Source organism: Paroedura picta, chromosome 8, assembly GCF_049243985.1.
Source record: "Paroedura picta isolate Pp20150507F chromosome 8, Ppicta_v3.0, whole genome shotgun sequence".
NCBI classification, from domain to species: domain Eukaryota; kingdom Metazoa; phylum Chordata; class Lepidosauria; order Squamata; family Gekkonidae; genus Paroedura; species Paroedura picta.
In genome coordinates this window covers 80,711,996-80,736,201 of record NC_135376.1, presented here as the reverse complement: position 1 = coordinate 80,736,201, position 24,206 = coordinate 80,711,996, and the positions used below count along the sequence as shown (strand labels likewise).

At 46.3% G+C, this 24,206-nt stretch overlaps 1 protein-coding gene across 2 annotated transcripts in view; it reads left to right on the top strand.

The window, feature by feature from the left end:
- The window catches only part of GPRIN2 (G protein regulated inducer of neurite outgrowth 2), a 30,707-nt gene extending 9,012 nt beyond the window's left edge, over positions 1-21,695 (top strand). The window contains exons 2-3 of one of the 2 annotated variants that reach the window (XM_077350578.1): positions 5,438-5,528; positions 18,786-21,695. In XM_077350578.1, coding sequence (XP_077206693.1) covers positions 5,510-5,528; positions 18,786-20,686 — 1,920 coding nt within the window. In that variant the 5' untranslated portion in view covers positions 5,438-5,509 and the 3' untranslated portion in view covers positions 20,687-21,695. The remainder of the gene's footprint in view (positions 1-5,437; positions 5,529-18,785) is intronic. The other variant, XM_077350579.1, reaches the window with a different exon arrangement.
- Positions 21,696-24,206: the final 2,511 nt, after the last annotated feature.

Genomic DNA, 24,206 nt, shown 5'->3' with positions numbered 1-24,206 from the left:
CTCTGCTGCCTCATTGGGAGGAAAACAACCACAATGAGATGTTGGGATAAGGTGGGAGTGGTCTCCCATCAGGAAGTGTGCAAACACGTGGTTTACTATCGCATGTGTATAAGCAGGAGGCGGCACACATTTTGTGCCTCCGTGCAGAAATGGTCTGAAATATATGCATAGCATGAGCCATGATAGCTGCTATCTTTGATGCTATTAAAATGACTTCCTTTTCTAGGGATAAGCACAAATTAAACCGTGAAACAAAATCAGTCATTAATTTTGCCCTTTCTGTGTATCAAAGTTCATGACAGGCCTACTGTCACAAACTTCCATGAACTTTTAAAGCAGTTTGTGGAAATCTAAAACACAGCTAAGCTGTCTCGAGTTGTCCTGTGCAGCTACTTTAAAGTTTAAAAGGATAGCACAAGAAAGCTCGAAAAACAGATGAGCAGCGGACAGCAAGCTGTCCCTCAGCTATTTTGGGGGGCTTTCATCACACCCTGCTTAAAGGGACTGCAGTCCCTTACAATTAAATTTTTGGGGCCACAAACAAACCTACAGGATCAATGCGGTTCATGGGCATGAACTGCTATGAACTACATTTTTCTGGTCCATGTCTTTTCTGATCTAAGGATCTGTGTTGGGTCAGTTGTCTAGCCAATTCACTTATAGGGCACCTGAGTCTAAATATTATGAGAATATTGTAATGCATGACTTACTTTCCAGAGCAGAGAAAAGTTCCATGGGTAGTGGTTACCTAGGGGCTTTACGCACCGGGATCTTTGTTGCAAATTGGTCACTGAATGAAAAATCGCCATTTAAAATAGTGGAATTAGTCGTTATGCATACCTGCCTTTGTAGTGGAATCCAGTTGCGTTTTGTAGCGTTTCCCACAGCTTCCGGTCTCGGCAGAAATCACTAGAAAGGAAGCGCTATTGCCAAGCTCGTCCCGCCCCTGGCCATCAAGCAGCCAATGGGCAGCCGTTAGCATGCTCCCAAACAGCCCCTTTCCCTTTAAGAAAGGTTTAAAAAAAAAAAAAACAGACCCATTGTAACCAATCTGTGTAGATTCGTTGCAATGGAGAGACCCATCCAGCTGCCTAATGTGTTTGAGCTGTCGTTTGATCGTATGATCGTTGCCACGCTGCCTCGAGTGAAAAAAAAAAATCCCCCCCCCCTCTCACAGGCCCGATTTTCGGCTGAATGAATGTGTAAAAATTAATGGGAAAATACATCAGCAAACGGGCTTTTCAGTGGTTTGTGCTTAGTGACTAAAGGTGAAGGACTGAAGCCAGGGAAGCCTCTAAACAGAAAGAGGCTCGCTGGTGCGTTTATCCCCGCTCGCTCAGAGAAAAAAAAATGGCGATCGCTTCGCCGGAAGTTTGGAGGACAGGCTCAGGAGGAGGGACTTTGAAGAAACCGCAACAATGTTAACGCACAGGTCTTTTTCGCTAGTGTTGCAGATTGGTTGCAAGAGTGTAGCGCTTTCCGGAGGGTGAATCCACTTTTTGGGATTCCCCTGAAAGCGCTACAAGGAAGCGCTTTTTGCAGATTGGTTTCAGGTGTGTGGCAGATTGTCTACGACGTCGTGCGTTATGGCAAATCAATAGCGTTTCCAATTGGCAACCATTGTGCGATTTTGAAGGCGTGCAAAAAGCCCCCTAGGGTGGTTCCCTTTGAAGAAGACAGAGTTGGAGACCTTTGCCATTTCTATCATATTTGCTGTACAATATTTATAAATATGCAAGTAGAACAGAAGTCGATGTAAAGAGGCATGCCAACAGAGAGAGACAGAGACAGAGACAGAGACAGAGACAGAGACAGAGACAGAGACAGACAGAGACAGAGACAGACAGAGACAGAGACAGAGACAGAGACAGAGACAGAGACAGAGACAGAGACAGAGACAGAGACAGAGACAGAGACAGAAACAGATGGACATGCAGACACAAAAGTCTGTTAAGCCAACTCCTAGCAGAGTCTGTCTGCCTCTCTCTGTATCCCCAACCGAGCTTCCTGCTCATACAGACACAACTCTGTGTCTCCATTGAGTCAAGAGGGAAGGTCAAGTCCCCTCCAGTGATGACTGACTGCCTGGTCCACAGGTGTTAAAGAAAGAATGCAATTCCTTTCATTGTACAGAAGAGACTGAAGCACAAAGATCCAAACTGGCACACAAAGTCACTTGTTTGACAGCCACCATTTGGTATTTGGTGGCATAACAGAGGAATCCCTGCTGAGTCAGGGGACTATGTTTTGAAAAGCATAGAAGAGGCCATATCTCCCAACTGACCACTTCAAACAAGCGGTCGTTATGACAAATCTCGTTTCCAGTACCTCCGCTATTTAAGCTGTGCTAATTGCAACTAACTAGGAATATGCCTCACCTTCCAACCCCAAAAGAGGACAGTTTCATCAGATTTTTTTTTCAAAAGAGCCCAAAAGAAGACTGACAATTTATAAAGAGGGTATGTCTGATAAAAAGAAAGCATCTGGTAACCATGCTGTTTAGTCAGGGATGCCAACCTCCAGCTGGGACCTGGGGATTCCCTGGAATTACAGCCCATCTCCAGACTCCTGAGACAGAAGCTTTGGAGGGTAGACTCCACATTCTACTGAGGTTCCCCAACCCAGAGATGGCAACTCTAGGGTAGACTCTATGGTGTTGTACCCCACTGTGGTCCCTATCCTCCACGGGCTCCCTCCCTAAGTCTCGAGGAGTTTTCTAATCTGGCTCTGGCAACCCTACCTTCTCAACCCCCTCCAGTAGCTGGTGGGGGGGACTTGGCACCCTTATGTTGAGTAGTGATATGGAAGGGAGGCAAATCTGCCCTTAGGGACTCCAAGCAAGACTATGGGTGCTCACATCCCCCCACCCCAGTTCTGAACCATGTAACCCAAAAGCTAAATTTGCCATTTGCATTAGTTAGTAATTATGCATTTATAGGTTTGTCTTGCATCCTTTTGTTCTGCTACTATTCATCGCAGTCTTGACTCCATGGCTGCCTCAGGAAACCCACCGATGAGCCTTTCCCTGCTGGCCTCTGAGATTTCTCCTGCGGTTTCAAATTTTGCTTCGATTGAGTATAGGGCCCTGACCTGTATAGGCTAATAAATCTTGTCAGCTTTTAGAAGCTAAGTAGGGTCGGCAATGGTTAGCATTTTCATGGGAGACCAACCCCAAACCTTCCCCCCCCCCCCCGGCTCCACTTCCAACATCTCACGGGATTTCTCAATCCAGAGTATGCAACCTGAAGAATTTCCCTAGCTGAAAATTAAAGTGCAATAAACAGTGGCCTCCCTGCTTATAGTCATGGGGATAAAAAGAAGTGAGAACATGGCTGTTGATTCAGGCCTTTCCCTTATTCTTATTTTTCTCGCTTGTAAATTCCTGTTTCCTCAGGTCTTTTTTTTCTGAACCATGTGTTTTGCTCCCTCTAGTGGTCAGTTCAATATTACACCATGTTATGTCCCGCATATCTCTCTGCAGATTTAAACTCCAGGCTTTTATGCTGGACATTAACTAGTATAATATCTAATTGACCCTTAGAGGGGGCAAACGTTGTATGGAACAATCCCTTCCACTCCCCAAAAATACAGGAATTTACAACCAAAGAAAACAAGAATGTGGAAAAGCATTCAGTGAAGTCATTTGAAGAATAAATCAATATTTCATCAATGGAATCAATAAAGGAAAGATATCTTTGGCTTTTAGAATCATAGAGTTGGAAGAGGCCATACAGGCCATCTAATCCAACCCCCAGCTCAATGCCTAAAAAGTATGAGAAGTATCTGTTCGGCCACTGCTTGAAGACTTCCAGGAGGGGGAGCTCACCATGTCCTTAGGCAGCCTATTCCACTGTTGAATTTCTCTGACTGTGAAAATTGTTACCTGATATGTAAAAGAGTTTATTTTATACACCACTTTTCACTATCAGAAGGAGTCTCAAAGTGGCTTACAATCACCTTCCCCTCCTTTCCCCACAACAGACACCCTGTGAGGTAAGTGGGGCTGTGAGAGCCCTGAGAGAAACTGCTCTGTGAGAATACCACTATCAGAACTGTGATTAACCCAAGGTCACCCAGCTGACTGCATGTGGAGGAGCATGGAATCAAACCCAGCTCTCCAGATTAGAAGCTGCAACTCTTAACCATTACACCAAGCTGGCTCTAGCTGGTACTGTTCCATACATAGTTTAAAGCCATTACAGCGGGTCTTATCCTCTGCTGCCAACAGGAACCACCCCCTGCCCTCCTCCAAGTGACAGCTTTTCAAATACTTAAAGACTGTCCCCTCTCCAGCTCCTCTTCTCCAGGCTGAAAATTCCCAAGTCCCCCAGCCTTTCCTCAGAGGGCTTGGTCCTCAGGCCCCAGAGCATCCTCAGTGCCCTCCTTTGAACTCTCTCAATTTCATCCACGTCCTTTTTGAAGTAATAGATTCGAATGAGTAGCCGTGTTGGTCTGAAGCACAATAAAATCAGAGTCTAGTAGCACCTTTAAGGCCAACAAAGATTTATTCACGGCGTGAGCTTTCGAGTGCAAGCACTCAAAGCTCACACCTTGAATAAATCTTTGTTGTTCTTAAAGGTGCTAATGGACTCTGATCTTTTTGAAGTGAGTCCTCCAGAACTACTCCCAGTACTCCAGGTGCTGTCTGGCCAATGTGGTATAACTGTGCGGATGACAGTGTGCAGGGAAATATTTGTGCAGCAGTATTGCTTATGAACAAGCTTTCAATGCACCTTGCACCTGGATTTTGCTGTGTCAAAAGGCAATATTCACATGCAAACAATTGCTAAAGTGGTTTATTCAGCACATGTAAAAATGTCCTAAAAATCAAGAAGCCCCAGATTGAAAGAAATTCTGAGGCTGCTCCATAATAAGAATGAATGAGTCTGAATTGGCATATATATATATATATATATATATATATACACACACGTATGTATGTGTGTGTGTGTGTGTGTGTATATGTATATGTATATATATATATATATACACGTATGTATGTGTGTGTGTGTGTGTATGTATATGTATATGTATATGTATATGTATATGTATATGTATATGTATATGTATATGTATATATATGTATATGTGTGTGTATGTATATGTATATGTATATGTATATGTATATGTATATGTATATGTATATGTATATAAAGGGAGGCTGCCAAAGTCTTCCATTCAGGAGAAACCCTTGCAGCAACCCAAAGCCCCAATTCTTCAGACGGCAATCGCTTTATGAATTTATCTCGGTAATCCCTTACTGTGCAATTACTAAAGTGGAGCAGGAACAGGGCTGAGCATAAATGAGATTGACACGGGGGCTGCCAACCAGGGCTCATTAAGTGCACTTCTTAACTACTTGTGAACAGCCCTTCAATGCAAAGAGATTCTCTGGCAGCATCCCTGAAAAAGTTTCTTCTCACTTTTTATACCATAGGAGCAGCCCTACTGGATCAGGCCAGTGGTCCAGCAAATCCATCCCATCTCACGCAGTGGCCAACCAGTTCCCATGGAGGTCCAGCAACAGGGTATAGCTGCCATCCCCTGATAAGAAGAGCCCTGCTGGATCAGACCAGTGGCCATCTAGCCCGGCATCCTGTCTCACACAGTGGCTAACAAGTTCCTCTGAAAATCCAACAACAGGGCATAGTGGCGAAAGCCTTCTTCTTACCTTGCCTTATGTTGGCAGTGGGATCCAGAGGCTGACTGCCTCTAAACATGGAGGTTCTTTTTCGTTTAGTAGCCCCTATCCTCCACAAATCTGTTTAATCCCCTTTTAAAGCTGAGTATGTCTGTGGCCAGTTAAATTAACAATCATAGATCATCATGGTATATATTATGGTAGGATGCTTCTTAAGAACTCTGGGCGCCTTCTGGAGGGTGGTTTCCTTATCTGGAGCTCATCTTTCATTACATGATTAATGCCAATAGTCAAGAAATATAATAAAGTCATAACATTAATTATCCCAGCATCTGGCTTGCAGAAAAGGGCTGGTTGTAGGGATGCCAGCTTCCAGTGGAACCTGGAGATATCCTAGAATTAATTTACACCTCATTTCCAGACTATAGAGATCAATTTCCCTGGATAAAATGGATTCTTCGGAGAAAGGCTGGTAGGCCTCCAGCTATAGCTTGCTACCACTCAGAGCAGTTTTTACCATAGTTTACCGTAGCAATTCGTAGAGCTACCTCACTTCATTGGTTTGATGTAGTGGAGCTATATCCTGCCCTCAGTCCTCCTGCCAGTTGCCTAGCAATCCCATTCAGAGGCTCAACTCTATGTCATTGTACCCTACTGAGGTCCCTGTCTTCTCCAGACTCCACCCTGAATCTTACAACATGGAGTGGGGCAACTCCACTGCCCTCCCTGCTTGGGAGCTAAAGGGGTATTAATTGTTGTAATCTTCACTGAGCCTTTGGGAAAAGAGGGAATAAAAATCTAATAAATAAATAAAAATAAGAAAAGTGGGATATAAACAAAATAAACAAATTCTTGTTAAGGGTTGGGGAGTTGAGCTATCCAAGGGTAGTATTCATTTAGGGTTTGTTTTTTTTTAGTTTTTTACCATAATACAATATTACCCCCCAAAATCAATAAGCTTTTTCAAAAGAACACCCATCCAGGTGAGAAGAAACATCATGGCAGGCGCAGCCCCCCCCCCCCCCACACACACACACACACAACCACATACACACTTCTCGGAAGTTGGGAAGTAGATGGAAGGACACCCAGCCAGGTGCCACAAGTGAAGACCCATCAGCCATTATTAAGCAAGCTGGCAATGGCAAAATGATTTATTCCAGTGTTCAAAACAATTTCAAAACATATTCCTAGATATAGGCTGTTTTCAATATCTTCATCAGTGATATTCTCAATATTGTTTTGGGTGATGAAATGATAGAAAATAACTTAGTCTCTTGTAATATTTTGCTTTATGTGGTTCAATCCCAAAATGTACAAAATGGTCATATAATATCCAAATTTGTAGGGGTCTCCTCATATTAATATCACAATGTATAATTACTCTTCAGCAGTGGCCCCACAAAGACTTACTGCCAGCAGGCTCTTCTTCCAGACTGTTCAGGAGGATGAGGTGGGTGAGGAAGAGGGCAGAGAAGCCTCCAATTGGCCCTCAATGGGGGAGTGACTATTGGGAGCATATCCCCCACTGAGGGCCAATTGGCTAAGGTGTGCACACCAACTCAACATGGCTAAAGATTTTCACACATCGACACATGCCTAAATTTCACAAATCAGCATATGACCATTTACCCACTAACCCCTCTTTTTAAAAATTCTTCCCATTTCATACAGCCTAGTAACATTAGTTATGTGTAGGGTTGTGGGCAGCGGCATCCAAATTGGCTATTCCAGGCCAACGCAGCCACTGCTGCACCACGGGGGGGGGGGGGAGGCACGGGCGCCGGTGCGTAACTCAGCACACACATGCAGTCATGAAGCTCTGCGCCTGCATGTGTGCTCCCAGTTACACACCAGCGCCCGTGCCTACCCCCCTGTGCGCCCCGGCTGCGTCAGCCTGGAACGGCCGATTAGGACACCGCTGCGCACAACCCTAGTTATGTGCATTAAGGGCTGCTGTCACACGGTACAAAAATCTTATACGATTTTATATGCCAAAGCATCCTACTCTTTTCTAAAGTACAGAACAAATCCCAGTTCTTTGGACAGGAGGAAGTCCTCACAAAAAGCCTTTGCATGCTTTTTGCTGTAGCATACTGTGTGAGGACAAAAAGGGAAAATAGATGGCAAGAAACAAGCCAGTTCCAAAATAAAAAGAAAAGGAGCCACCGAGGGACCGCCATAACCGCAGGCCCTGCTCAGGTGTTCCAAAACAAGACCGCAGCTTTGAAACAAGATCTAGGCAACAATGCTTACTGACCTACATTAAATTCATGCTGCCTTTGGGGCATTTGCCGGAATGAGATTATTTCCAAGTGCAGCTAAAAGTAAAAGGGAGGTCAGTCTGAGCATTAAGTAAAACCCTGCACAGTGATTTGATCAGCAGCCACTGACCATCTGGAAGGAAGGATGTTTTTGAAACTACTTTAAAAAAAAACGCTAGTCCATTTTTAATTGGAGAAAACGTATTACCTGTGACAAAGTGACAACAGGGTTTGGCTAATCCTGTTGAGCGACACATGCGAAATCCATGGGATTAGCCATTCCCATCTGACACATTGTGCCGGGGTGGGAGGGAAAGAAAGAGGAAAGGGGGTGGCTGGCTTATGCCACAGTGGGAGTTCCTTGTAGATGCGCTGGACCAAAGGAAAACCCAATAAGAGAATCCAAATTATACCGTTGATTAAGACTATCCCCAAGGACGGGAAACAGCATGCACGTTTTTGAGTTCTCTTGAAATCTTCAAGCCGGATTCTGTTTTTGCAAAGGCCGCAGCACTGAAGCTGTTTTCTCTTCTCCCGTGAGGAGGGTCCTACAGTTGGATAGCGGTCATTGACCTAAACAAGGCATTTGTTTCTGTGTAATTTGCATTGTCCAGACCTCACTATGAATGTGGAAAGCTTAAAGTATCAAATTAGATTCATGGCAGAAATGTACGGTTGCCAGGTCCCCTCTGGTCACTGGCAGGGGAAGGGGGCTTAGGGTTGCCAGACCCACGTAGGGAAATCCCTAGAGATTTGGGGTTGGGATCTGGGGAGGGCAGGGACTTCAGTGGGGGACAAAGCTGTACAAAGCAGCCATTTTCTCCAAGGGAATTTCTGGAATTGAGCTGTAATTCTGGGGGAGCTCCAGGTCCAATATGGGGGCCAGTGGGGTATAGTGGTTAAGAGCGGCGGCCTCTGATCTGGAGAACTGGGGGCATTTCTGCACACAGGGAATATAGCATGTCAGCTGCTCAAGGTAGGCGGCATATTCCGGCCCCTCCAGATGACGTCACCTATCTCCAGTGGCTGGCTCACTATATCCGCCATTTTAAGCTGTGACAATGCCAGTGGGGGGGGGGGGCTGCTGCCTTTGCTGTGCCCTTCACTGTCCAGCCGTGGGTTTTTTTGCACAGCATGTGGGGAGGGGAAGACGTGGCAAGGGGAGTTTAATGTGTGGAGAGGGGAATCGCGTGATTAACTATCATGCTATTGCAGGCGGAAAGCATCCCATCATTTTGGCTACTGTGCAGAAATCCCCTGGGTGTGATTCCCCTGTCCTCTGAATGATGCCTGCTGGGTGTCCTTGGGCTGTTTCCAGTACTCTCAGTTCTCTCAGCCCCACCGATCTCACAGGGTGTCTGTTGTTGGGAGAGGAAGAGGAGGTGAATGTAAGCTGCTTTGAGACTCCTTTGGGTCAGCTGGGAATAAAAATCTGCTCTTCTTCTTCTGGCGGCTGGCATCCCTACAAAGAGATAGTGAATTCTGACAGTATTATTCACCAGTCTGAGAAGGGGGGGGGGCTTAAATTGGATTCCCCATTTCCTGTCCTGATTAAGGGAAAGAAATTTGTTTCTTTAGTCATTTATCTCTTGCTTCCCCCCGCCCCAATGGGGACTGAAAAGTGCTTGGGAGAAGGCTCATTGTTCTTCCCTCTTCTGGCTTATATTTGCAAGTTATAACAACAGCCCTATAAGGTAGGTAAGCGCTGAGAAAGTGATGAGCACAAAGTCAGCTGATGAGCCAGGTTCCCCCCTTCCCATGCTCTTTGCTATAAAGTATCCCAACCTGGAGGTCCTTACAACAGGTCCTTGCAGAAGGACTCTGTGGCTAGGAATGCCATCCTCTTGGTGGGACCTGGGGATCCTTTGGGATCCCAGTTCATCTCCAGATTACAGAGATCAGATCCCCCAGGGAAAATGGCAGATTTGAAGGGTGGACTCTGTGGCATTGTACCCTACTGAGGTCCCTGTCCAACCCAAGCTCCACTACAAATCTTCTATTCCCAACCTGAATCAGGCTATCCTACACCCTCCATCCTGTGTTGGTGGTCATGGAGAACCTAGCAACCCTAGTTGTGTTGAGTTAATGAGAAGTCATTGACAAACAGTTGTGCCCATAACAGAGGCTGTGTTGAACTGTCCAATGCAGGCCCAGAGAGGCAAAGCTCTGTTCCCTTACAACCTTTTCCCCTAGGAATGTATGAGACCCTATACTGGGAGTATTTATTTCTGTATGGATAGTTATTTATTTATTTATTTATTTATTTATTTATTTATTTATTTATTTATTTATTTATTTATTTATTTTTGCGGTGGAAGGGAGGCATCAGCACCCCAGTCCACATCTCCTTTTGACATTATCCCTGTGAAGTTTGGCTCTGAGAGCTCAGAGAATAGCCCTTTTACATAATCAAGAAAGTTGTTTCAGTGGAGACAAAACTGTTACTGGCATTCTTGTGCTTTTCTTCTCAAGCAACTTATCAGAGAAGCCGCCAGTTGTAATCAGGGTGTCTAAAGAGCTTATGCAGTGATAAGACCCTAGATATAGCGGTCTTCCACTGGACTCAATCGGATAAGTCAGTTAAAATCACACTGCTGGTCTTGGTATGAAAGAAGACACATGAGCTGCCTTAACACAACAGCAGAGCTCCATGGCCTCAGTCATTTCTGCACAGAAGAAGAAGAAGAAGAGTTGATTCTTATATGCCGCTTTTCTCTACCTGAAGGAGGCTCAAAGCGGCTTACAGTCACCTTCCCTTTCCTCTCCCCACAACAGGCACCCTGTGAGGTGGGTGAGGCTGAGTGAGCCCTGATAGTACTGCTCAGTCAGAACAGTTTTATCTGTGCCATGGTGAGCCCAAGATCACCCAGCTGGCTGCATATGGGGGAGTGCAGAATCGAACCCGGCATGCCAAATTAGAAGTCCGCACTCCTTACCACTACACCAAACTGGCTTCCTTTACAGGCCTATCCCCTGTAAAAAAATTAATAAATCTTCCATTAAGACCGAGTTGCCAACTCCAGTCTGGGAAATTCCTGGCTATTTGGTGGTAAAGCCTGAGAAGGGGAGAATTTGGGAAGGGGAGGGACCTCAGAGAGCTAGAATGCTTTAGTTGGGGATGCCAGTCCCCAGGTGGGTCAGACATAAAGGCAAAATGCAACACGGTGTTAGGCAAAATACAGTTCATTTCATTAGGAGCCATAACATGAGCCAGAGCCTCTTGTGGCGCAGAGTGGTAAGGCAGCCGTCTGACAGCTTTGCCCATGAGGCTGGGAGTTCAATCCCAGCAGCCGGCTCAAGGTTGACTCAGCCTTCCATCCTTCCGAGGTCGGTAAAATGAGTACCCAGCTTGCTGGGGGGTAAACGGTAATGACTGGGGAAGGCACTGGCAAACCACCCCGTATTGAGTCTGCCAAGAAAACGCTAGAGGGCGTCACCCCATGGGTCAGACATGACTCGGTGCTTGCACAGGGGATACCTTTACCTTTACCTTTATAACATGAGCAATGAGCAAGGAGAAACGAGGAAGAAAATCTGAGTAGGCATCTTTCTCTTGGGATGTGGAAGCCTAATCTCATCAGATGTCAGGAGCTAAGCAGAGTTGGTACTTGGAAGGGAGACCATCAAAGAAGACTGGCCGTGCATCTCTGCTTCACACTCCCCTTAAAAGCCCCTTGCTGGGGTTGCTCCAAGTTGGCTGTGACTTGTCGGCACTTCATGCCCACACACATCTTGCCTTTAAATTACAACAGCAACCCCCCTCCCCAGCCTTTCCTTCATTGATTTATGAGCGGCCATCCTGCAAAATTCTGTCTGTTTTTGTTACAGTCTGCAGGCTAAAACAACATATGTTTGGCACGTTGGAATAAGCAAGATCTGCAGTGTGCATGACTGAACAGGATATGAAGCATGCCCTGCAGGGGGCATTGGAGGAGATGTGTATTTTGCATAGTTAAACTAGGAACTTCCTAATATTTTCCAAATAGTCTCCTCCTATATCCTGATTGGCTGATTTGGAAACTTGCTGCTCCTTTGAGTGCGCGTCCTCCCTGCTTGCCTCCAGAACCAACAGACAACAGTTAGGTCTCTGTCTCCTCCTTCTATACAAAGTTGTTTCTCTTCTAAATAAAATTATCTTATTCTTTGATGCATCCTGGTCCTTTGCCTTTCTTTGCATATCTAAGCTCAGCCCACATGGCATTCCCTCCCAGCTGCTGAAGCTGCCTTTTAAATCACCTCTATGGGATTCAGCACTGGGAAGGCCAGGGGAGAGAGACAGTGAGTCAGAGGACAAAGGGAGAGAGAGAGAGAGAGAGAGAGAGATGGCACCTCCCAGGATAAGACAAAGAGTGGCATCCTATCACCCATTCATTTAATGCCTTCCCTGACAGGTGTCACCTATGAGTCAATGGCCTGGGAATGGGGCACCTGAAGAACCTACAGACTCTGGAAACCTACTTTCAGATATCCAACATTTCTAAAGTTCTTATGAATCAAATGGGTGTATTCCTTCTTATCCACCCTGCAAGTCAAGTCGCGCGTGCCACTTAACAGCTCCTCAATATTTTTATCTCCGAGAACTCACAGCCCCATTGGCGTCAGCTGTCTCCACCAAAAAAATCCCATCCTGTTCAGGTGCCAGATTTCCTGGTGTATTAAGTAGGTCACCACATTTATCATAAGTCATAGAGAAAACGCACACACGCCCAGCGTCAAGCAAAGCAGTTCAGTGGAATTAGCAAAACCATTCCAGATCCCCTTCTGAAGCTAAGCTACAAATAGTAGATGTTAATTCCATTTCTATCCTAATCCTCCCTCTTGCTTGCTTAACAGTACCAAACGTCTAACAGATCCACCCCACATGGCGTGTTTTCTTGTGTGCCCGTTCCTAAAGCCAGCCTTTCTTCCAGTTCCCCAACTTCAAAGCTACATTAGACGCATCCCCGACTTGCCCTGGAATATCACTCCGCTGACAGCCCCCTCCAGTTTCCAGAGATAAAATAAAATCTCAGAGGGTGAAGAGGAAACAGCCAGACACACTTCCTTTGCAAATGCATCATAGTTGCCAACCTCCAGGTGAGAACTGGAGTCCTCCCAGAATCACAACTGATTTCCAGACTACATAATCACTTGTTTGTTCCTTGTTTGTTTAAAACATTTATTCCACTTCTCCTGGAGAAAATGGCTGCTTTGGAAGGTGGCTTCACAGCTTTATACTCTGCAGAGGTCTCTCATCTCCCCAACTCAGTTCTCTCAGGCACCACCCTCAGTTTGGTTGTAGTGGTTAGAAGTGCGGACTTCTAATCTGGCAAGCTGGGTTTGATTCTGTGCTCCCCCACATGCAGCCAGCTGGGTGACCTTGGACTCCCCATGACACTGATAAAGCTGTTCTGACCCAGCAATGATATCAGGGCTCTCTCAGCCTCACCTCCCTCACAGGGTGTCTGTTGTGGGGAAAGGGAAGGGAAGGAGACTGTAAGCCGCTTTGAGACTCCTTCGGGTAGAGAAAAGCGACATATAAGTACCAACTCTTCTTCTTCTTCTCTCCAGATATTACTGAACCTGGAATTGGCAACCCTAGAATGGGAAGGAAGAATAACAAATGGGGCAGGGGGGACGGCTGACCTCAGCCTCTTTGGTATTAGACCCGTGCACGCAAGATTATCATAATTATACATGAGAAATCGGATCACAGATATGTGATTTAAATGCACTTCTTAATCCTCTGTGATTAGCTGATAAATCATAATTTACAGCAACTGCTCAAGGTCGTTCTGCAACAGGGATGCAACAGAAACAATTCTGAAACAGACAGCAAAACAGCCGTCAATTGCTAAACTCTTCTAGCCATCTTAACTTGCTATATTATTTATTGGATTTTTAAATAGTTGAACGGTCACAGCATTATGCACAGTATATAGGGAATCACTCTGTACTTTTTCTGCTAGAAAAAGTAGATCAGTAAATCAGCCTTTTCCTTTGTGTGGCCTCTGGTGTGCTGCAAGCCTGATGTTGTCAAGCTTGGGAAGCAAAGTAGGGTTGACCATAGCTGGTATTTGAATGGGAGACCTCCAAGCAACCCATAAACAGGCAATGGCAAATCACTTTGGAACATCTCTTGCCTGGCTGCCAAACAGTCCTAGGATCTCCTGACTACACAACTCAAAGCCCTCCAAACAAGTGCTCCTCAAGGAGCATCTGCACTGATTGTTGTCATTTTTATTGTTTTAGAAATTCCTGCGAGTTGCCTTGGAACAGATTTTGCCAGAAAAGGAACAAGAATTAAGACTAGACTAATTTCAGCATAGGGCAACACTCACTTTGGTCTGGGGCAACCTCAGGCTGATCCTGAATCCACTGTGCTGGAACTCATTGTGGCTTCTTCTCTCATGCCAATCTCATGACTGAGAGCAGGTTGGAAACGAAGAAGGGAATCCCCAAAGGGTGGTGTAGTTTGGGTGCGTGTCACAGCCAACTAAGGATGACACACTGCTACAATAACACTGTCCCCATACTGCATCTGTACTATTTTTCCTTGGACCAGGATATACTATCTGAATATGTTCCAAATACATTTATGCAGCCAAGGCAGAAGTTTGTCTATATGAGGCCTCTGAAATGACATCTCTGCTTTGTTTATAACAATTTTAACTTGGTCCAGGTTTCAGAAATTATTGTAGAAAGGGAGGCACGTGTTTTCTATCAGCTGGTTTTCTATTATAAGGGACTAGGGTGGGACAATTTCAGAACTATTTAAAATATAACATGCTGCCAGGCTGACCAGCAAGAAAAAGAGAAGGATAATTAGGGAACTTCCATATTGTTAAAGAAGGCAAAGTCTTAGTTCCTTGCCCCCTTCCATCAAATTTGGGTCCAAAAAGGACATTATCAGTATTTGTCCGGAACCATTGTGTAGTTATTATGCTTGACCACTGGAGAAGGCCGCTGGGTCACACTAAGTCTATATTTGACATAATTGTATGATTTTATACTGTTCTGATGCTATTTGGGGCTTAAATGTGTTTTTCATTCAATTGTAATAAATACATATATTTTCCTATATTTGATAACACGTTTGTTATACATTAAAACATAGCATCACTGGGCCCTTTGATCTGGAATTCTTTAACCTTTTGGTTCTTAATTCAGTTTCTGGGTTAAGTTTTTTCTCCTTCCTTTCTTTGTTGTTTTGTTTTGTTTTTCAAGGCAAGAGACATTCAGAGGTGGTTGCCCATTGCCTGCCTCTGCATAGCAACCCTGGACATCCTTGGTAGTCACCTCTCCAAGTACTAAACAGGGCTGAAAGCTTCCAAGATCTGACAAGATCAGACTAGCCTGGGCCACCCATAAGAGAGAGGGTGGTGGAGCAAATAGGAGAGACATTTCAGTGAGGAACCAACAAACACTAATGGAGGGGCAAACATTTGATCTTGGCGAGACTCATGATTAAATTGCTTTAAAAATGTAGTTTAAGAAAAAAATGTTTCATACTTCACAATGACTGCTGGAACATCGTTAATACAGGGGAAATAAGGGATTTCTTGTTTACAAAGCCAGGGGATTAGAGCCTTCGGCATGCATATTCCAATACCCTTGGTCCATTTAGAGGTCTATAACAATACTCCATGAGTGAGTTGGTTGGAGAGATTGGCATCTCCTAAGGAACCATGGGGAGTCTGAAACATGGGACAAGGCTCGGGTAGCCAGTTCTGGGATGGGAATAGGGAGGCCAGCCTCCAGGTGATCCTCTGGGATTACAGCTCATCTCCAGAGTACAGAAATCAGCTCCCATGGTGAAAATAGATGCTTTGTAAGGTAGGCTCTGGCATCATACCCCAATAAAGTCCCTGCCCCCCCCCCAATCTCCACCCCCAAATCCCCAAGATTTTCCAGGCCTGGAGCTGGCAACCCTACCCTCCATCCCCCACTGGGGGCCAGGGGAGACTTGGTAACCCTAGTTGAGAAATTCTTGGAGGTCTGGGGCGGGGAGGGACCTCACTGCATTATAATGCCATAGAGGCGACCTTCCAGAGCGGCCATTTTCTCCACTGGAACCGGTCGCTGTAGCCTAGAGATCAGTTGTAATACCAGGAAATCGCCAGGCCTACCTGGGGGAGTTGAAGACACTGTAAAAGGGGGGGGGGGGTGTTCCAGCCTAAAATCTGGGAGCAGCCGGCACTGTCTGAAGCCTGCACTTGTCAGCTGAGAAGGACAGGGATGGTGGAGGGAGAGATGACTGAGAGGCCCAGGCTCTGCAAAGGCAAGGCTATCCAGCCAGCCAGCTCGGGGGGCACAAGTAAACAAACACTGCTGTGCTGCTGGGATTGATATGCAGGCTTCGGTAGTGATAGCCCAGCGGCCTAATCAGGGTTCTTTGGGCCAGTGTATCACTCCCAATTGATTATATTGAGAAGAAAGCAGTTTCAATATTTATTTATTTACTGCAGCAAAGAAATAAGACACAGAGGAGTCCCCAAATCTGTGTTACAACAACAGGATTACACAGTGTTAAATACCCTTTTCTTGGAGTCTGCAAGAGATGATCCCCTTATGGGACAAGCCAATAACCTGGGGTGTCCTCCCCTTATGTCATCTCATGCAACCACCCTGCAGCTCCCAGGCCAGCCTACCATAAGCCGCTGACAGGTCCAAAAAGCTGCTTGCACGCTTTCTCCCCCTACCTCCAATTGTTTATATAAGGAGTAGCAACAAACACTTCTTCCATTCTTCCTCCAGCCTTGAGATAAGGACAGCAACTCCACCTATAACATACACATTGCTTCTGTGTGCAAGGAACAGGCCATTTTTTTCTGCCTGGTAAGAACCAAAGACTTGAAGGAGGACAGACCGGTATGCAGAATTATAGCCAATCCCTAAGAATCCCTAAATGATCAATTAGAAAGTTGCAATCATTTTCTTTACCACCAGGCCGTCAGTAGGACCGCCAGCTTTGTTCCTCCTCTGCTGAGAACAACAGTCTGATACAGAGCGGCTGAAGCTCCTCTTATCTCTTTATCTCCCTATCAGGAAAAAGTTGGGGCACAACAGCAGGATGAATTAAACGACTGGTGTTTGTAGGTAGATTCAGATGGATTGCCGTATTGTTCTGAAGGAGCAGAGTCACGTTGGAATCCAGGGGCACTTTGAAGACCAGTGAAGTTTTATTCCAGGTGCAGGCTTTCGTGTGCAAGCACCCATCTTCTCCTAGGTAGCAACTGTAGTGTTAGAGAGTGAAAGTGAAGGCACGGGGCAACTGGCATACATTCCTTAAAGGCTATTAAGAGCTTCATTAATGCTATCTGTAGACACTCAGACTCGATCCCTGGAATATTTGCCACCATTCAGTTGTGATGCTCAATGCATGAAATATGTAATTGCCACCAAACGTTTGCTCCATCCGTCCCCATTCTGTCCACTTTGACTGGCAAGGACTCCAAGAAGACCTTCCCAGCCTTACTAAGGAAGAGCTTCTAAAATGAACAATGCAGGGATTGAATCAAGGACTTATTCCTATGCCCTGGATGAGCCCTTGGTTGCAAGCAACTCTCTTTGGCCAAGAAACAGCTTTGTGGCCAGACTTAACTCTAAGCATTGTTGTCAGGAGACAGCCCAGTGTATGCTGTGAGGGAAGGGTAGGATACAAATGAGACAATGGATGAATGGAATAGGAAAATAATAAATGAATAGATAGATGATTGACAGATTGATATATAGATGGACTGATAAATAGGATAGGAAGAGGACAGACGGATGGATGGATTGATAGTAGGATGAGAAGATGATCAATGGATGATGGATGGGTGGGTAGATGATAGGTAAGCAAGTAGAAAGGAAGATGATAGATGGATAGATAAGAGATAAAACAGGAAGATAATAGATGGATAAAAAGGACAGAATGATGATGGATGGATGGATGATAGGTAGGTAGGTAGGCAGGCAGGCAGGTAGGTAGGTAGGATAGGAAGATGAGAGATGGATAGACAGACAGACCGATGGATAAATGGATGGATATGCCCAAGCACAACATCCAACACAGTGGCAAGGTTTGTTTTTTGTTTTGTTTTTTGCATTTGTATTTATTTATTCATTTATTTCCCACTTTTCTCCAAATAGCTGAGACTTAAAGTGGATTAGAGCAGCGGCTCCCTCTCCCCACCCCCCCTGCAGTAAGAAACTTCCCAGGCTGCAAGGGAGTAGGGGGGAGTGAGAATTGCAGCCGCCAACGCTAATGTGCAGGCGCGGCAGGTCCGCGCTTGCGTGTTTGCGCCATGTGTGGCCACAAATGTACACGCGTGGCACATTCACGCATGTGCAGCAGGTCCGTGCATGCGCGTTTGTGGCTGTGCATGGCGCAAACTCGCATGTGCGGACCTTCCATGCATGCGTGCATGCGTGGAAAGTGTTGTGCATACGCGGAAAGTGCCGCACATGGCGCAAACTCACACGCACAGACCTGCCACACATGTGCTTTTGTGCATGGCAGCCGGATCACCCTCCCCCCCACCGGTCCGCAGCCTAATAAAGGTTGCGGACCACTGGATTAGAGCATCTTTCTCTCCTCCTCTATTTTCTCACAACAACAACCCTGTAGGATTAGGCCAAGCTTAGGGTTTGTGATAGGCCAAGGTAACCCAGCAAGCACAATGACAGAGGTAGAGATTTGGACCTGGGTTGCCTGGAGTCTGAGTCTGCCACTATCCACTACACCCCACTTGACTTATTACAATAGTCGGAAAATGCTAGGGGTTACTGCAGTTCTGAGATACAACCTACAAGGACATGAGCTGATTTTAGACCTTGGTCCCATTTAGTCTTTCTGGGACTTTGAACTGTTAACTGAAATGGCTTCTGTGGCTTAACTTTCTCTTTGTCTTCCACAGACCTGTCATCTGACATGGCAAATCACCAGCTTCATACCCATTCTGGTCAAGAAACCTTAAACTCAGTCTGCCATGATGCCCCAAGTTCCAGCTACCACATTCTTTCTAAGAGCTCTTCAAACCTGGCAGGCATCGGGCGAACGGATTTTGGGGGAAGGCAGGGTGGTAAACAGGAGCTCCGGAAAAGCTTCAGCAGTTCTGCCTGCCAAGCCCGGCCGAGGGACCCCGATGCCGAGAGCACACCGAGTTCCGAATGGTCATCGACACACTCTGAAATCGCATCCACCGTCAGGACCGTGAGCAGCTTGTCTCCGAGTGACAGCACTCGGAGCGGCCCCAAGAGCACCAACCACTTCCTGTCTGTCGACAAGTCGTCGGAACCTACGGAAATAACAGATGCTAGAATGCACATGGAGAGCAGAGCTGTAAAGGTGTGTCCAGCATATGGTGCAAATCCACAACCTGCACGTACAATGGAAGACTTGGGAGCTGCATTCCAGAGAAGTCTTTCTGACCTGCCCTGCCACTGTGGGCAGCGGATTCCCACCCCCCACATGGAAACCAGCGCCACCTACTCAGCCATGAGTTCCAACAGTGCCTCTGGAGCTTCCACAGGCAACCTGGCTTTCCAAAGACCAAGATATGACTCAAACGTGTATAGAAACGCCCCTGATTATCAGAGTCACAGAACACAGATCCCAAGCTTGCCTAGAGACCCAAATGTGCCTGCTCACATCTTTGAGGAAGTATCACATAATCAGGTTTTTCCAGACCCTGGAACATACAGCACCACTGTCCTTGGGGCTCACACACCTAGAGATAACCTCTCAAACTCAGCAATGTATGCTCAAGGTGGAATTGTGTACAGTAACTTTTCAGCTGGTATGTGCCCGCCTGGGATGGTGGCCATTCAGAACAGCCCAGCCCAGCCCTATAACATGAGACACGAGCCTGCGATGAAGGTGGACGGCACCAGCCCATCCTACGGCCATTCCTTGCCCATACCTTCTCTTCAATTCATGCCAAGGCTAGTCTGTTCGGTCAGTGAATCAGGAAAAGAACAAGCCAGCCCTGGATGTTGTCCTCCTTTGCCCGCTCCTGGGATAGCGACCCTTCCAAAGTTGGTGTCCTCTGTTAGTGAATCTGGCCTGGATGCAAAGCGAATCTTGAGATGCAATAGCGGGCGTGGGGAACATGCATCACAAGCTCAGCCTTACATCCACCAGGGTGGTCCCCAACAGGAAAGGAAGACGACCTACGTGGTGTTGAACAGCCGCCAAAATGGCACGGAGGTGGTCCTGAAAACGAAAGACACATGGACAATGACCTCGATGAATGACATGATCCATGGCTCGCAGCCTCCCCTTCAGTGCAAAGACGCCGGAGTACAAACCCTCCCCACTAAGGAGTGTAAGTCTGTGGCCACGAGTCCCTCCATTGTAGTGGAAGAGCACCCCCATGTCTATCCAGAAGAGCACCCCCAGGTCTATCCAGAAGAGCACCCCCGTGTCTATCCAGAAGAGCACCATCCAGAAGAGCACCCCCATGTCTATCCAGAAGAGCACCATCCAGAAGAGCACCCCCATGTCTATCCAGAGGTTAGTTTGGAACCTGAAGCAGAAGGGGAAAAATCTCCAGTGCGGGAAGTGAGATGGGATGACGAAGGCATGACGTGGGAAGTCTACGGGGCAGAAGTCGATCCGGAAGAGCTTGGGCTGGCCATTCAGAAACACCTGGAGGTTCAGATCGAACAGTTGCAGCTGGAATCTATGACCGCCTCTAGGAAAAGCACTGATGAAGTCATGCCGGATAAAGACGAAAAGAGAATGTCCTTTAGAACAATGATGTACTGCTTGAGAAATCCAAGTTGTTGTGCAAGTTCCAACACAGTAGTGGAATAAGTTTCCCCATGAGACAGTGGCAGCCATTTTTAACACACACACAAAAACTTGTGGAGTTGTAAATAAACATTGTTCTTTAAGCCTGGTACAGAATGAGTGACCTCAGTGAAACAGAGCTGAAAACTCCAATCGGGTCTAAAAACAAAGTAGATCAGGGGTCCCCAACCTTTTTTAAGATTGTGGGCACCTTTGGAATTCGGACACAGGCTGGTGGGCACAGGTTGGTGGGTGCAATCACAGGACAGCTGCCGCAGGGGGTGGCCACCCCTCCCACAAACGAAGTCGATGTGCAGTGGAGAAGAGGGGCAATTTAAATAGCAGACTGGGAAAGAGGAGTGGGAGATAGAATAAAACCACCGTTACTGTGGCCGCTTCAACCAAAGCAAGATGATTTCAATCTGTGCATCCAATCAGGTCTCGAATGACCAACCAGAAGCCATGCTTGGTAAGAGCCCCTCCTGGCCCACCTGAAAACACTTAGCAGCATGTGGAAAGTGTTGCTCTGCCATTGGGGACCCCTGGAGTAAAGGATTCGGGTAGGATTATTCGGACAAGACACACCCAAAAGCTGATCTGCACATTGCTCAGATGGTAGAATTCTGCTCTGTTTTCCGTGACAGCAGTTAGGGAAGGAATAATATTTTTGAATTGCTCCCTGCATCTTGTAAACTAATGTGAGAGAACACGAAACCTTCCTCTCAGAAGGACTAATTTATTCCAAACTGTGAAGGGAAATCCTGAAGACTACGGAGGAAGTAAACATTATTTTTTAATTAAAAGAAACCCCATTGATTAGAAGTTTTGGGATTTGAAAAATATTTCTCTGTTCTTTTATCTACATGCAAATACTACAATTTCTAAACGACTAACCACTTGGGGCTCGTCTCTGTATTTACTAGCAATAGGAAACATTGTTTTTTAAAGAGAGTGAAAGAGAATGTTGATTTGTGTATGCTTTAGTTTTAAACTTTTACCAAGATCTGTTTTATTAAAACTCTGCATGTGCAATTTCAAACATGAATGTTGAATTACGTCACATACTTTTAAGCAAGCGGTCATGTTCATCTGAAGCAGCAGAACAAAACTTGAGCCCAGTGGGGCCTTTAAGACCAACTACATTTTATTTAAGGGACTAGGGGCCAAGCCTGTTGTCTTCAGGAATACAACAGGTGCTAGATTGGGGGTGGTGGTAGTGGAAAAACTCTGGGGATGGCCTCTCCCTCTCCCCAGGACCTGGAAAAGCTGGAGGCCCCTGGGCAGGGAAGTCACTGGCAGGGACAGCTCTCACGCAGCAGGGATCTGCAGCCCTGAGCCTTGAAGGGAAGTGGAAGGAGGAGGGGTGGTCAGGGGTGGGGGATGGAAGGCCATTGGCTGGCTGCTGGGCAGACAGGCAACCCGGTTGGAGGAAGAGGAGGCACTCAGGGGCGGGACAGCTGCCCGGAGTGGGTGTTAAGCCCTGAATGGCACTTAAGCCATGAGACCAGCTCCACCTCCAAGCCCTTACCAGAAATAAGTGGAACAGATAAGCTTTTGTTTGCTTGCATAAAAACTTGAGTAAACCTTTGGACCTAATGTTAAATATTTAGGGTCGCAAACTCTGGGACAAAAAATTCCTGGATATTTTGGGGGTGGAGTTTGGGGAAGGGAGGGAGGATGTCATATACCCCACCCTCAAAAACAACCATTTTCTCCCAGGGAACAGATCTCTGTGGTTTGAAGCTCAGTTGTGCTTTGGGAAGTTCACCAGACTCTGCCTGGAGGTTGACAACTCTATATAAATACACCTAGATAGCACATTCAGTTACAATGCCATGTTGCTATAAATCAGCAACCTCTGTGCAAGAGCTTGGTATGACCACTCTGCTTTTGAAGTTTCTTTTGAAGGAAGAATGCTAAAGGCCCATTATGCAGCAGAGTTCATCTGGTTTGTATGTGCTACCAAGAAACCCAGTTACACATGGAACCTCTTTATCTTTGCAAAGTGAACAGGGATCCTTTATTGCAAGGAACTCCATTCTAGACAGGATAGAGTTGAGCAGGGTTGTTACGTCCCCTCTGGCTGACAGAAGGGGACGGGTTGGTTCGCCAGATTCAGGGTAGGAAACTCCTGGAGATTTGGGGATGGAATCTGGGGTGGACAGGGAATCAGGGACCATACAGTCTACTCTCCTAAATATCCATTTTCTCCAGGGGAACTGATCTCCGTAGTCTGGGGGATTCCCAGGTCTCACTGGGAGGTGGGCATCCCTAGAGCTTGGACAGATTTCTAAACTAGTCTAACTAGCTAGGAGGGATAGAGATGCAGGAGGCCTGTCCTGTCCTCATGGTTTGAAGACAGAGAACAGTGGGGTGGAGAAGGTGGCAGCTGGAAGAAAGAAGCAGCATCAACACTTCACAGCGATAGCATCTGAGCAGTAGAAAGAAAGGATGCCAAGGGTCCCGACCTCTCTCTCTCTCTCTCTCTGACCCTGTCTAGTCTCTCTTTGAAGTCTGAAGCCAAGAGACAATGCCAAGTCCTTCCCGGTACACATCTTTAACCATGAAGAATGTCCTTCTCCATACTCAAGGGACTTAGTGCTTATAGCATGACCAAGGCACAAATGTGTTGGCAGAGGCACTGCCCTGAGGCATGCATGGATGGCATCCGGTGAAGATTAACACCCTGCAAATTATTTGCTTCTCCTTTTCCTGCCATTCAACGTAATTGTTCTCTTCACCATTTGAGAGCCCAAATGCAGCCAGGAACTGGTGAAAAGGGACATTATGACACAAGGAGCTCAATGATTTGCCAATGGGGGGGGGGGGAGAGAATAAAACAGACTAGGGGTGCCAACTCTGAGTTGGGAAATTCCTGAAGGTTTTAGGGGCGGGACCTGAGGAGGGGGAGGGGGGGTTCAGCAGACAAGTCCACCCTCCAAAGCAGCCATTTCCTCCAGGGAGACGGTCTGGTGCAGTCTGGGGATCACTTGAAATTCCGGGAGATTTCCAGGCCCCACCTGGCGGTTAGCAACCTAAAAACAGAGACTCCCGCATTTTGCATTATGCAGTCTTTAAATTACTGATTGAGTTGGCGTGACATGGTAACATCTCCAGTGTCTGCCTGGGGAATTTTTCCTATTGCTTTTGGAAAGGGATTAAAAGCACATGGGATTTTAAAAGAGGATTGCTGGAAGAAAAAACCCAAACATATTAACTATGTGTTCAAAATAGCATAAGCTGGCTTTTTAACTTCCGAGGCTCACAGCGGGGGGGGGGGGGGAGAGAACCAAAAACCTCCGGCTTATCTGTGAATCTTCAAAATTGAAGGATGGCCATTTAGAAATTATGTTTTGTTTCTGGCTCAGGACAATTGCCAGGTAATTCGAGTTCACATGTTGGTAAGTAAAATAGATTGTAAAATAAGCTGCTTTGAGACTGCTTGGAGAGTAAAAAGCAGGGTACCAAAATACAGCTCTTCTTCTTTGGGTGCTGGCTCTGCTCATGGAGTTAAGATAGAGGAAAGAAAGAAGAGAAGAGCAAG